This window comes from Phocoena sinus, chromosome 13 (assembly GCF_008692025.1).
Source record: "Phocoena sinus isolate mPhoSin1 chromosome 13, mPhoSin1.pri, whole genome shotgun sequence".
In the NCBI taxonomy this organism is placed as follows: domain Eukaryota; kingdom Metazoa; phylum Chordata; class Mammalia; order Artiodactyla; family Phocoenidae; genus Phocoena; species Phocoena sinus.
In genome coordinates, this window is record NC_045775.1 from 1,906,100 (window position 1) to 1,918,130 (window position 12,031).

The 12,031-nt window shown below is 59.3% G+C and overlaps 1 protein-coding gene across 2 annotated transcripts in view; it reads right to left on the minus strand.

The window, feature by feature from the left end:
- Positions 1-494: 494 nt before the first annotated feature.
- EIPR1 (EARP complex and GARP complex interacting protein 1) overlaps positions 495-12,031 on the minus strand; it is an 89,738-nt gene continuing 78,201 nt past the window's right edge. For both annotated transcript variants that reach the window (XM_032652052.1, XM_032652053.1), the window contains 4 exons: positions 7,161-7,297; positions 4,528-4,695; positions 3,187-3,339; positions 495-1,081 (listed from right to left, as the gene is read on the minus strand). In XM_032652052.1, coding sequence (XP_032507943.1) covers positions 907-1,081; positions 3,187-3,339; positions 4,528-4,695; positions 7,161-7,297 — 633 coding nt within the window. In that variant the 3' untranslated portion in view covers positions 495-906. The remainder of the gene's footprint in view (positions 1,082-3,186; positions 3,340-4,527; positions 4,696-7,160; positions 7,298-12,031) is intronic.

The following is a 12,031-nucleotide window of genomic DNA, read 5'->3' on the forward strand; positions in this document are numbered from 1 at the left end:
ACCACACAGACACTCCGGGGACGGCAGACGGCTTCAGCGTTTAGAACGGGTCCATTCTCAAGCTGAAGCCCATCGTGAGAAAAGGACTACGCCTGACAGCCATCTCGGTTCAGACGCGACACCTGGGCAGGTGAGGCCACGCCCAGAACAGACCCCTGGACCCACGGGAGGAGGAAGAGGCAAGAGTCCCGTGCTCAGAGTTTCAGGATCACCTGACAACGTGGGGTTTCAACAGGTAAGCGTGCTGCATGACCCAGGAACACGCATGTGACCTCCAGGCGATGAGGGTGCCATCGGAGTAAAGGAACGGGACCCAGTGGGGCACCATGCCCGGGGACGGGGCCCAAGGCCGGCAGGAGACCCCTGGTCACTGACAGCGTCAGGGCTCCCCCAGGCCAGGCCCGAGCATGGGCAGGTCAAGCCCAGGACGAAGCACGGGAGGCCCATCTGCCTTTTTTCCTGGGCCAGCACGGAGAACATGAACAGAGACCGGGTGATGGGGCCACACCGGGGGCAGAGCTCCTGAAGAAAGAGCTGGAGCCCATGCAGCATGGCCCTGCTCCTTTTATTTCGTTTTTAATCTTGAGAGAAAGATGAGTCAACATTATGGAAGCAAATTACAGAGAGACTCCCGACAGCCTTAAAAGCGAAAAGAGGAAGTAGGCAGTGACCAGGCAGAGGCCAGCCCGCGGAGCCCCAGCTCAGTCTGGGGACGGTGTTTCCGCTTCCGGCAAGGGGAGACTTCAGGTGCCGGTGGTCGGCTGGCAGATGCTCCGTCACTATTCACAGGTGCTCGCATCAGAGCAGAGTCATGCTGGCTCTCCCAGACGGGGCTCCGCCTGGAAAGCCAACGCCCGCCACACGGCTGTCCGCGGCTGGGAAGCTGCCCAAGGACGGCCTGGCGGGTCAGAGCAGTATGTGGTACTTCAGCGCCCGGGGTACCCTGTTGATGACCAGCCTCCCGTCATAGCTCAGGGAGGCAAAGAGCCAGGGGTCGGCTGAGGACCAGTCCACGGCGTACACGCTGTCCTCGTGCTCCTCATAGGTGGCAATGACGCTGTCCTGGGGAGGCTCCTGGCTCCTACAAGGCACCAGAGACATGCGTGCGTGAGTGAGGCAGGCGCCCTGCCCAGCGGTGGCAGCAGGCCTGGTCTTCTCACCTGCGCAATCGGGCAGTCCCCAGGAGCCGAGGAGGCCAACGGGGGTGCCCCTGAGGGAGCCCAAAGCCATCCCGTCCCCAGCCGTGGGCCCTCGCGGCTCGTGGGGGGCCCCCTACCGCCTAACACCTCCCTCCACGGCAGGACGTGCTCGGGCTCGGGGGACGGGGGCTGGGGAACGTTCATGGGGCTAAGTGGACAACGGCCAAAACTCCTGTGACATCTGCCAGAGGGACCTGGGGACCAGCCGGCACAGCCCCCTGGGGTGGGCATGGGGAGCCCTGCTCAGGACGAGGGTGAGGGGCCGGAAGGCCGGCAGGCCCTGGCCTGGGCTGTGACTCCTCCCGGCACCCCGTTCACATGGGAGTCGCTAGCCCCTTCCCTGGGACGCCTGCCCGGGCAGTGCTCACGTGCGCGGCCCTGTGTGGGAGCACACGGAGCCGGGCCGCCTGCCTGGGCCTCCGAGGTCACAGGCCTGCCACACGCCGGGCTGCTTCTCCACCCAGCAGGGCCTCCTCAGCACTTTTCTCCCCATTTCGTGGCTCTTTCTACCCAAGGAGCTCTCAGCAATCTGGGACTTTTCCCAGGAGACAGCCCGCTCTATGTGCCCCCCAGCTCGGACCCTCAGGCATCCCACGGCCCGACCCTCCCAGGAAGCCAACCTGCGGTGGCCAGCAAATGCCCGGGTACAGACACCGCATACAAGTCCTCAGGGGACTCCCATTCTCCTGAACTCACTAAGACATGGGGACCAACCCCAGGAGCAGGCCTGCGGGAAACCGTGGAGGCACCTCGCGCCAGTGCCGTTGCCCGGCATGCCTGCCAGCCACACGCGCCTTCCTTCCTAGTGCGCTTCTCTGAAGCTGCCCACGTGCAGGCAGGACCCCTGGATTAACACACGGGGCCAACGAAGGGGCCACCAGCTCTGTCCCCGGTACAGACAGGGCTCAGATGCCTGCTTGGCCGTGAGAAGAGAGGACAGTAGAAAACACCCAAGCCCTGCACGTGGTAGGTTGCCAGACTGAAGCCGCTGCAACTGTATCTAAATACTCAGTTTGAACAGAAAAATGATTGCGTTCCTCTCAAGAGAGACAATCGGTAGACTGCCACCAGCCAGCTTCTCACACAGGAATTTTAGGCTCATCTCAGGTGGGCAGAGGAAGAAATCAGACAGCAAAAGTGTGAAGAGTCTCCAAACAGAACGACAAACCCCTCTCGTATTTTACGGCTCAGACCACTCAGCTCGACGGGGTTTTATTCCAGAACCTCCTGCCCTGGAGGCGGGAGACTCAACTCCAAGGTAGCTCTGAATCACAACGGGAAGCAGCGCCGCACACGAAGGCGCATCCACTCCAGGAACAAGACGCGTCTCCTTTACACCCACGCTGCTGACACAGGACACGGGCTCACCCCGCCACCGCTGCCCTGGACCAGGCCGCCCTGCGTGAGCCCCGAACCCCAGGACCCCACAAGTCTCGGGGTGCGACCCCCATTGTGAAGAGAGAGCCCCCAAGCAGAGCAATTAGGATTGGAAAGAGTTTGGAAAATACTCAGCCAAGATGGTGAAGCTGTGGGAACAGTCAGCGAGGTTTCCCGCATGGTGCCCAGCATCTCGGGGGAAGCAGTGCGGGGGGGCCGGGCCAGGTCTGGGCCCGAAGTCCCCGCCTTGACATCTGCCAGCGAGGGTGGCCAGTCCACGACCTGATCCAGTATGGCACGGCCAGGAGGGACGCCCGCCGCCTCTCCCACAGGGTGTTACGAGGGCCGGCGGAGGTTGCTTCTCACTCCCCAGGGCTGCAGACGGGCCACAGTCCTCACAACCTTACGTGTGACGCTCAGTAAGAACGTGGACAGACACGTGTTTCAGAGGCCACAGCAGACGGCACAGCTGCCCTACCCGGCTACCCTACCCGACTCCATGGCCCGCAGCCGCCCGCCTGCGGGTGGACACGCCCGACACCAGCTGCAGGGACCGAGCCACGCCCACAGCCACACCCATACACCGAGAGCCGCGCACCGGAGCGCTCACCTCTCCTCCTGCTCGCTCAGGTCGTCGTCGTCCACCAGGTGGCCGAAGGGCTCGGAGGAGATGGACACCATGTTGGAAAGGATGACCCTGCTGTCACTGCTGCCCGTGAGGACGAGCTGGTCGTGCGAGTGGTTGTATCGGACGCCCCACACCCTGTGGGAGGACAGGGAGGCCGGGTCCCACCCGCTTGTCTATCACTGGGTGGCTCCCAGCAGGGGCAGGCGCGTGGCACGGCTCTGAAACCTGAATCCTGACTAGCAGAGACCAAATGGCAGCACGGACCCCAGCGGGGAGGCTTACTGCTCAGGAGCCACACAGGCTTTCCAGAATTCTAAAGGCAAAGGCTGCCCAAGAAGCAAAATACGGACTAGAGAGAACCTGTGACATAGGTCGCACCCCAGGGCAGCCTCCCAAGGGCTGCTCTCTGGCCGGGTCACTAGGCCCAAGAGCTTGTGAGCTGGGCCGCCCGCCGGCAGACCCAGGGGACAGCGGAGAGCTGGACTGCCGCTCGGGGCCAGGGGACGGAGCGCCTCCCCAGACCACAGGAATTACGGCCACTCACTGAACCTGTCCAAACCATACTCCAGCATTCAGGTGGTAAATACACACACACACAGATACGCACACAAGTGCACGCACACACAAGCATACACACCCATACGCATGCACAAAGAAGCACGCATACACACACCAGTACACACGAACATGCACATACACAAGCACACGCATGGAGACAAACACGTAAGCACACACACATGCATACAAGCACACACAAGCATGTACACACAACATGCTTTATTTGAATAAAAACTGGCTCATACTATGCACGATTTTCTATGACTCGATCTCTTTCACTTAGCAAAAAGTAGCCAGCACGTGGCATCTACGTGAAAACAGCGTCTCAGGGAGAACGGCCAGTCTTGGGCACTCTGCGTGCCCCTGCACACGGCCATCCCGCACTCCCTCTGAGAGCGGCAGCAGCCCCGCTGCAGTGACACCACTGGACAGACTTGGCCCACCCCTGCTGCCAGGCCGGGCAGCTCCCGGCCTCCCTGCGCTGTGTACATGCCACGTGGACATCTGTGCATGCTCAGTTTCGCCCATTTGAACCGGCACCATTTCAAGGGAAAACAGAATCTAGTGTTTTTCTTCTCTCCCTACGTTTACGAATCACAAACACTCAGATTTGGAATTAGTGTTCCTTTAGGAAAAGTAAAACGGGGTTGATTGAATGATTCACGGCAGCACAAACTAAGCTGGCTTGCGCCTCTCCAAACGGTGAAGTCATTAGCAAAATAAATTGCCTAAGCCCCTCCCCCAAGCGGCCCGCGAGGAACGCACCAGTGGGAGTGCTCCTCCAGCGTCTTGACGGGCTCGGTGACGTTGCGGGTGTCCCAGAACTTCACCCTGCAGTCGTCCCCGCAGCTGGCCAGGTAGTACTGCTTGTTGGGGTTGAAGTCCAGGTCCCGCACCAGCTGGCCGTGTGCACTCTCTATGCAGTAGATCTGGCTGTGCGGGGGCGGAGGGGACGGGCACGGGTGAGAGGCGGGGCGAGGGAAGCCAGCAGGGGCGGAGGGGACGGGCACGGGTGAGAGGCGGGACCAGGGAAGCCAGCGACTGCACCCTGCACCTTCTCCCGGACCCCGTCCAGCGCAGGAGCCAGGCGGGGCGCTCCTGCGCGCAGTGCACGCCTGCGACCCTGCAGGAGGGTGGCCGGTTGGCGGCGCTCAAAGGTGTGACCTGGAATCTTGAGGACGAGAGCGATCCGGAGGGATGAGACTGCCGTGGAGAAGCAGAGACAGACTCCGGACAGAAAGGCTGACCAACGTCTGGAAGGACGCAGTGAGACAGAAGGAAAAGGGAGGGGCTGGGAAGCGGAATACAGCGCTGTTGGTATCGGGAGATGGAGACAGAGAAAAGGAAGGAAAGGCTGGGAAAGCTGTAGAAACACGGAAGGAAACAGTGCTCGTCACGGCTGGGCCTCATCCTCGCACACAACCCAGTGCCGACACTGGGCGAGGGCGGACACGGGGCCCAATCGGCCCCACCGCTGTTCAGAGCTCGTGCGTGCTTGCACGTGTGTACACAATGCACAGGCATGCACACACCAGCCGTACACACATGCACACGCATGGGTACCTATGCCCACGCATGCACGTGTACACACCCACATGTGGGTGCACCAGTGTGCACAGAGGTGCAGGCACACATGCACACACAGACCTAACTGAAGCCCCGCCATCCACCTCCAGGCTGCTCCTTGCAGGGTGCGGAATCAGAATATTCCATCTCCTGCAGCGACCCCCTCTGATACCACAAACGCAAACCAGAGGTGCAGGTCACCTGTGGCAGGACAGTGGCTTCAGACGAAGAGCTTGTGTCCCAGCAGGATGGACAGGGGCCCCCGCCAGTCCCAGAGTCATCCCCACGAGACACTCAGTCCACTCTGCCCGCTCCACTTCCTCCCTCGGCTGTGACTTCACCTCTCCTGCAAACACTGGACCTCGTGCTCTGCACGGCTCCCACTGGGACTGCTCCCATAACCAGCTCCCTCGCCCGAAACCAAGGTCTCCACAGACCCATCTCACGCCAGATGACCTCAGTCCTTTTCATCTTTTCTCCCATGTTGGGTTTTCCGGCCCCAAACCACTTTTAAATCTTGAACCGGTTTTTACATCCTGAACCTTCCCAATAGCCTAATATTTTTTCCTAAAATAAGATACCCCAACCTTAAGATCTTCCGAGTGAAACAGGGAAATGAATAAATTAAGCCCGGCGAGGTCCTAGGGAGCTGGGGGGAGTCACACAGGCAGAGAGTATCGACTCAGCTTTCCTGGGGCTCTGGGGCCAGCGATCTGAATACAAAAGCACAATACATTCCAGAAGCAGCACTGAAAGCACCAACACCCAGGCTGTTTGCAGAAGAGACACAACGCCAAGGAGAAGAGCCCCGGGGTCGCCTGCTGCCCATCCCCCCAGGGACGGCAGGCAGGGGGTCAGCAGGGCGCTGCCTCCCAGGGCCCCTCCTGCCCCCTGGCTTTGGGGTCTGTAATGTCAGTCTTCAAGGTTCTCATCTAGATACCAAAATCTACACATCCTTCAAAGAACAATGAAAACAGGAAAAGATAGCCACAGGCCCTGGAGAAATGGATTCCAGTCCTGACATCCAAGCGCACAGCTTTCAGCTTCTGATAGGAAACCCAACAACCCCACCCCCCCCTCCCCGCCACCGCACAGACACACACAGACACATACACACACACAAACACACACACACACACACGTCGAATATTGATTACCCCCTGCGCTTTCAGAAGGGCCATGGACCTAGATTTAAAGCTGGGCCCCCACCCTCAAAGGCAACACGAGCTATTTCACGACATCCGTCTTTGCGGCTTAGTGATAAATTACGGTGTGCTGAGGGGATAAACTGTATCTTAAAAAAGACTGCAGGGCCCTGTTGCCATGACAACAGTGCGCACACCACCACTCCTTCGCTGTCAACGCCACACCTGGCACAGAAAAGCAGCTCTCCCGTGTCCCATTAGAAGCACTAGCTGTGTGTGTAATGACTTAAATAACAAACTACGACCGCCCCATGGGTGTGCATCTTGAAGGTGCAGAGATGGTCGAGCTCCATGCTTAACCAGGGGACGGCAGCCCTCACCTTGTGGTCGCCGACCATGGAGACCAAGAGTCTGCGGTCACCACCTCAGGCCTGAGCTGCTACAAAAGCCTGACCTTGATCTCCACCGGAGACCGCCGCTGCCGCCGAAGGGCGCCCACAGGAACAGGACCACCGGGGCGGGGCGCGGACCCACGGCGCGGGTGCACTCAAGATGGGGCAGAGAAAGAGGACGAGGCGTACGACTTCCCACAAGCCCGAGGCCAACACAGACAAGCCACGTGGCCTCAGCACACGAGCCCTGGTGGATGGGCGTGGGGGGGCAGGGAGGGGAGGGGCCGTCACTGACCTCATGGTCCGCGTGTCCCACCCTCGGACAGCCGTGTCGTTCGCCGTGGCCACCTGGGTGCAGTTGTGATGCGGGCTCCACCGCCCCGTCGTGAACTTCAGCTGTCCCTTCCCTTCCAGGGACGCCGAACTGGCCAGCTGCAAATTGGGTGATGTTTTCAAAGGAAGAAGAAAAGACAAGTAATTTGAACTCTATTCAGAGCATTTAAGAGGATATCTTGTACAGGCTATCATTGAAGATAATTACTGAAAATAATTAGGAAGCTCTGTCTTTGTTTCCTCCCCTTAGAAGGCAAGAATGTTTGAACCTTATTTGGAAAAAAAAATATAAAACTGAACACAGCAAAAAATAGAAGGCACGTTAACAGAGCCTCTATCAGACAGGACTTGCCAGTGTGGGATTAGGGAGAATCCACTCAAATCTGAAGACAACACGCACCAGCTCCGTCTGGCTTCCTCCAAAACCAAGGACGAGGCCCGCCGGTCCGCACGGCCAACCCCAGGTGGAGAAGGACAAAAGGCTGCGACCCACCCAGACGTGTGCTCAGACGTGTGCCCTCCCCACCCTGCCGCGAGGATCTCGGCGTCCGTTACTCGGGGGTTAACTAAACCCCAACAGGTAACGGACGGCGGAGACCCTCGAGACCACCAGCGCAGTCGAGGCCGGGCCCTGGTGCAAACCTGGGAGAAGGGCCGCTCCGCCCCCGACCCTGCTGCCCCACCGGCCCTTCCGCTTGCCGTCTACGATCTTATGCACAAAGGCCTATCACGCGGTGGCGTCTGGAGGCAGGAGGGCTCCAGGCTTGTCTGTGGTCCTCAGGTTACTCGACCCTCCGTGATTTACTTCACTTTACCCTGAACACTAGCCTCGCCCTGCGGACCCTCTGAGAGGGACCCGGGCACAGCCACGGCAGCACTAGACAGAGGCCCAAGGCTGTCATCAGGCCCCAGACTTGGCCCCAGCCAGGGTGGACACACGGAGTGGGCGGTCAGTACAAGGGGATGGAGCAGAAGCCTGGGGAAAACAGCCAGTTTCCGCTCCAGAGAGCCTGGACCAGTTAAGAAGCCTGACAGTGGGCACGTCTTTAAAAATGACTTCCGAGTGAGAGCCCCACTTACTCTAGCACCCACTGCAGCAGAGGTCGCCCAGCCAGGACACGCTGACCAGCTGGCAGCGGCAGCTCGCCTCTCTCGGTTCTGGACAGTTTTGTGTCTCAACCTGCCCCAGAAAAATCCTTCTCCCAAAAACCCATTTTCCTGCCTCACTGATTCAGCAAATCACGTGGATGATGGGCCTCTGAAGTCCTTGCGGGTGCACACGCCCCCCTCCCGGGGACTGAAGGGCTAGAGTTGACGGGAGGAAGGAGGATGGGTGTCTGTGCCCGTGAGCGCGGGGGGAGGGACGGGAGGGACACGTCACATCTCTAAGGAGACACGCAGGCGGCTCCTGTGTCTTCCCGGGTGCCTGCCCAGCTCCTGGGCCCCAGCCCTGCCCTCCCCCACCCCACCCCCTGCCCACAGCCCAACGAGGCAGCGGAGGAGAGAGCCCCGCCCCCTGGAAAAGCGGGGGTTCTTGTTTTATAAGACCCCAGTTAGAACACCTGTTCTGCCATTACAGACCGAGCACCACTTATTAATCTCCTCTCCACAAAAGTTAAAGGTTTAGTCTGGTCTGGGCGAGACATGTGTGTTGTGTTAGTGTCGGGGGGACCCAACCAGGCACGGCAGCGACGGAATGAAACAGCGGTGCCCACCCGCACCTCAAGGAGGAAGTGCCCATGCTCTGGGCACTCCCAGGGCTCACATTCAAGCTGCCAGGGAGGCTCCGGGGAGCAGCCATCACCTGAGACAGGCCCCGGGGTGCCTGGAGTGGGGAGAAGGGGCAGGGAGAGCGGCCGAGGGTGGAGGAGAGCAGCTCCTGGGCCGAAAGCTCAGCGGGGGAAGCGGGGCCTCGAAGGGGGACACACCCCCAGGAAGCTCCCAGTGGCCACGCAGAGCCACACCCAGCAGCGCTCCGCCCGTGGAGCATGCCCCATGGCGGGCGCAGAACTGAGCCTGGCCGAGGACAGCGCCGCGGGGCGAGAAGAGCCAGAGGCCGGGCGAGACGTCAGGAAGGACAGAGCAGCTGAGGGACAGAAAGGGGGCCGCCGGCCAGCAGGGCCTGGGTGCTCCCACGGGACCTGGCAACACCTGCTGCCCAGGCCGCGGCTCAGGCCACCTGGGCAGAACCGGGCCTGAGCTAGCTTGGCAGAGAGGGCCACGTCGGGGACCCAAACCCAGGGCCGTCCCAGTGCCTCCCCTCCAGGCCAGCACCCTCACGGCCACCCATGGAGCACCTGCGCCAGACACCCCACAAGAGGGCCCCACGGGGGACCCCACTGACCCTCAGTCTCACCCCCAATCTCCTGGAGGATGTCGACTGGCTCAGCCGGGTGGGGAGCCCGCCGGGAGGGGTCAGCAAGGGCCGAGGGGCTGGGGGCGGCAGAGGGTCTGCTCCTCTGATGATGGGCAGTGGTCCCACCCCTTTTCCCCTGCATCACGGGTCACAGCTTCTCCTTCTCTCATCATCTGAACAGCAGAGGCAAGTCAGCCCAGGATCAGGTGTGCCATCGCCTTCAGGGGCACGTGGGGGGCACAGAGCGTGGACAGGTCACAGGGAGGAGGCCCGGCCCCCAGGCAGGACGCAGAGGGGACCACACAGTGCGACCACCGCAAAGCCACGGAGGAGAAAGGGACGGTGGCAGGAGCCTCACAACGCAGGACCTGGACTCAGCCACAAGGGACGGCCAGTGAGAGCTGGTGTGGGCAGAGGGCATCTCGGCCCTGCCCGCAGCAGTGACAGGCACGGCCTCCTGAAGAGGGACGGCGGCACAGAGCCCCATACCCTGAAATGGGCCTAAAACATGAGCATCAGACACACAGGGTGAGCTTTTCCACACTGGGCTTCGGCTTTTCCAGCTGTGGCTGGACGTTTAACATCCACATTGACAGCACCAACCAAGAAACAGTTTTATGGCCTCTCCTTTAGGGAAAAAAACCAGCCAAAAGAAACATGTACAGGCGCCATTTCAGTTTTCTGAAGACTAGTTAAGTAAGATCAACAATCAGGTACATAAAACGGTTGAGTATACAACTCAGCCGTAAAGGAGCGAAATTCTGCCTTTGGCAGCAACATGGATGGACTTGGGGGGTATCACGCAGACAGAGAAAGACAAATACTGCATGATATCACTTATATGTGGAATCTAAAAACTACAGCAAACGAGGGACTATAACAAAAAAGAAGCAGACTCACGGGTATAGAGAACAAACTAGGGGTTCCCAGTGGGGAGAGGGAAGGGGAGCAACAATGTAGGGGGAGGGGATTACGAGGTACAGACTATTATGTATAAAATTAAGCTACAAGGATGTAGTGTACAACACAGGGAATATAGCCAATATTTTATAATAACTACAGATGGGGTATAACCTTTAAAAATTGTGAATCACTACATTGTAAACCAGCTATACTTAAATAAAAAAAGGTTCAGTATATTTTCTAACTAATCAACATTCAGTGTTCTAATTAATTTTCTATGAACACGTGGATTCATTATCAAACTCTTCAGAAGCGTGAACACATAAGGTCCTATCATCAGAAGAAAGGCACTGTGAACTCAGCAGGGTGAATTCCTGAAGAGGCTGCTGTGGGAAGCACCACGAAGTGTGCCAAGCGGGGAAGATCCGTAACAGTGCGCGAAGCACTCAGGTCGAATCCTAACAAACGACACTGCCAGCAAAGCTCTCTGTACTTGCTCTACTCTGACTCCATCCGGGCTCACGCAGAAGTTAAATCAGCAAAACTTAACACGCGCTGTCTGCTTCCAAAACCCACACTGAGGAACAGCCCGCGAGAAACCCAGGCCCTGGGTCCGACCGCATCCTGCCACAAACGCGTCCGTGAGCCCGGGAGCAGGTCCTCCCGGTAGAGCCCTAGGATGAGACGCCAGCCCCGCTGACACCTGGCCTGCGGCCTCACGAGAGACTTGAGGTTGCGGGCTCTTGACTGTCCCCGCAGAAACCACGTGATGGCCGTGGTGGGCAGCGGGAAGCACTAACTGGGTGGTCATTTGTTAGGAAGCACAGACAACTGAGAAGGTGTTAACCTGAGGCAGGGGAGACCCCGAGTGAACTCAGTAGCCGAGAGGCGGCCCCTGCCCAGCCCCCTGCTTCGCAGGGAGGGTAGGTGTCTCGCGCTGGGCCCCACAGCCGCGGTGCGGAACAGGACCAGCTCCAGCTCCAGCTCCACTGCACAGGCCGGTGCAGGAAGCACTAGGGTCACAGAACGCCATGCCCGCAGGCGCCGAGACGTCTGCAAGGTGGATTTTAGTGAAAACCTGGAAGAGATCTCACCATCGATTTTTAAGGTGCTACTCAGGGCAGCCAGCACGGTGCAAGTCGTAAGGTTAATCGATCACTTTTTCTGGTTTCCTGGTGACGCAGAGACAGAACTCAGCAAGAACGCCAGAGGGTGCGATGCACACAGCACTCTGCTTCCCAGCATTAAAGAGAAATATTCAGTGCTTCCCAGTCCAGAAGGAATGATTAAAGGCTCCCCAAATCCTCTCTGAAGGAGTAACTAGTGCAGGACAAGAGCAAGAGAGGCGCCTTCTATGAACAAAATGCTGTGACTGGAGCCTTCAGGAGCGGCTCGAGGGAGGCGTGAGGCTCCAAAGCTGCACCCCCACCACCAAGCCCCACGGCACCGACAGGGGACCGGACCCGGGGGGGCGGCAGGCCTAGAGGACGCGGGACCGAGCACATGCTCATCAGCACTGAGGGCGACGCAGGACCAGAGGGGACAGAGAGCGCCACCGCACCCCCTGGAAGGAG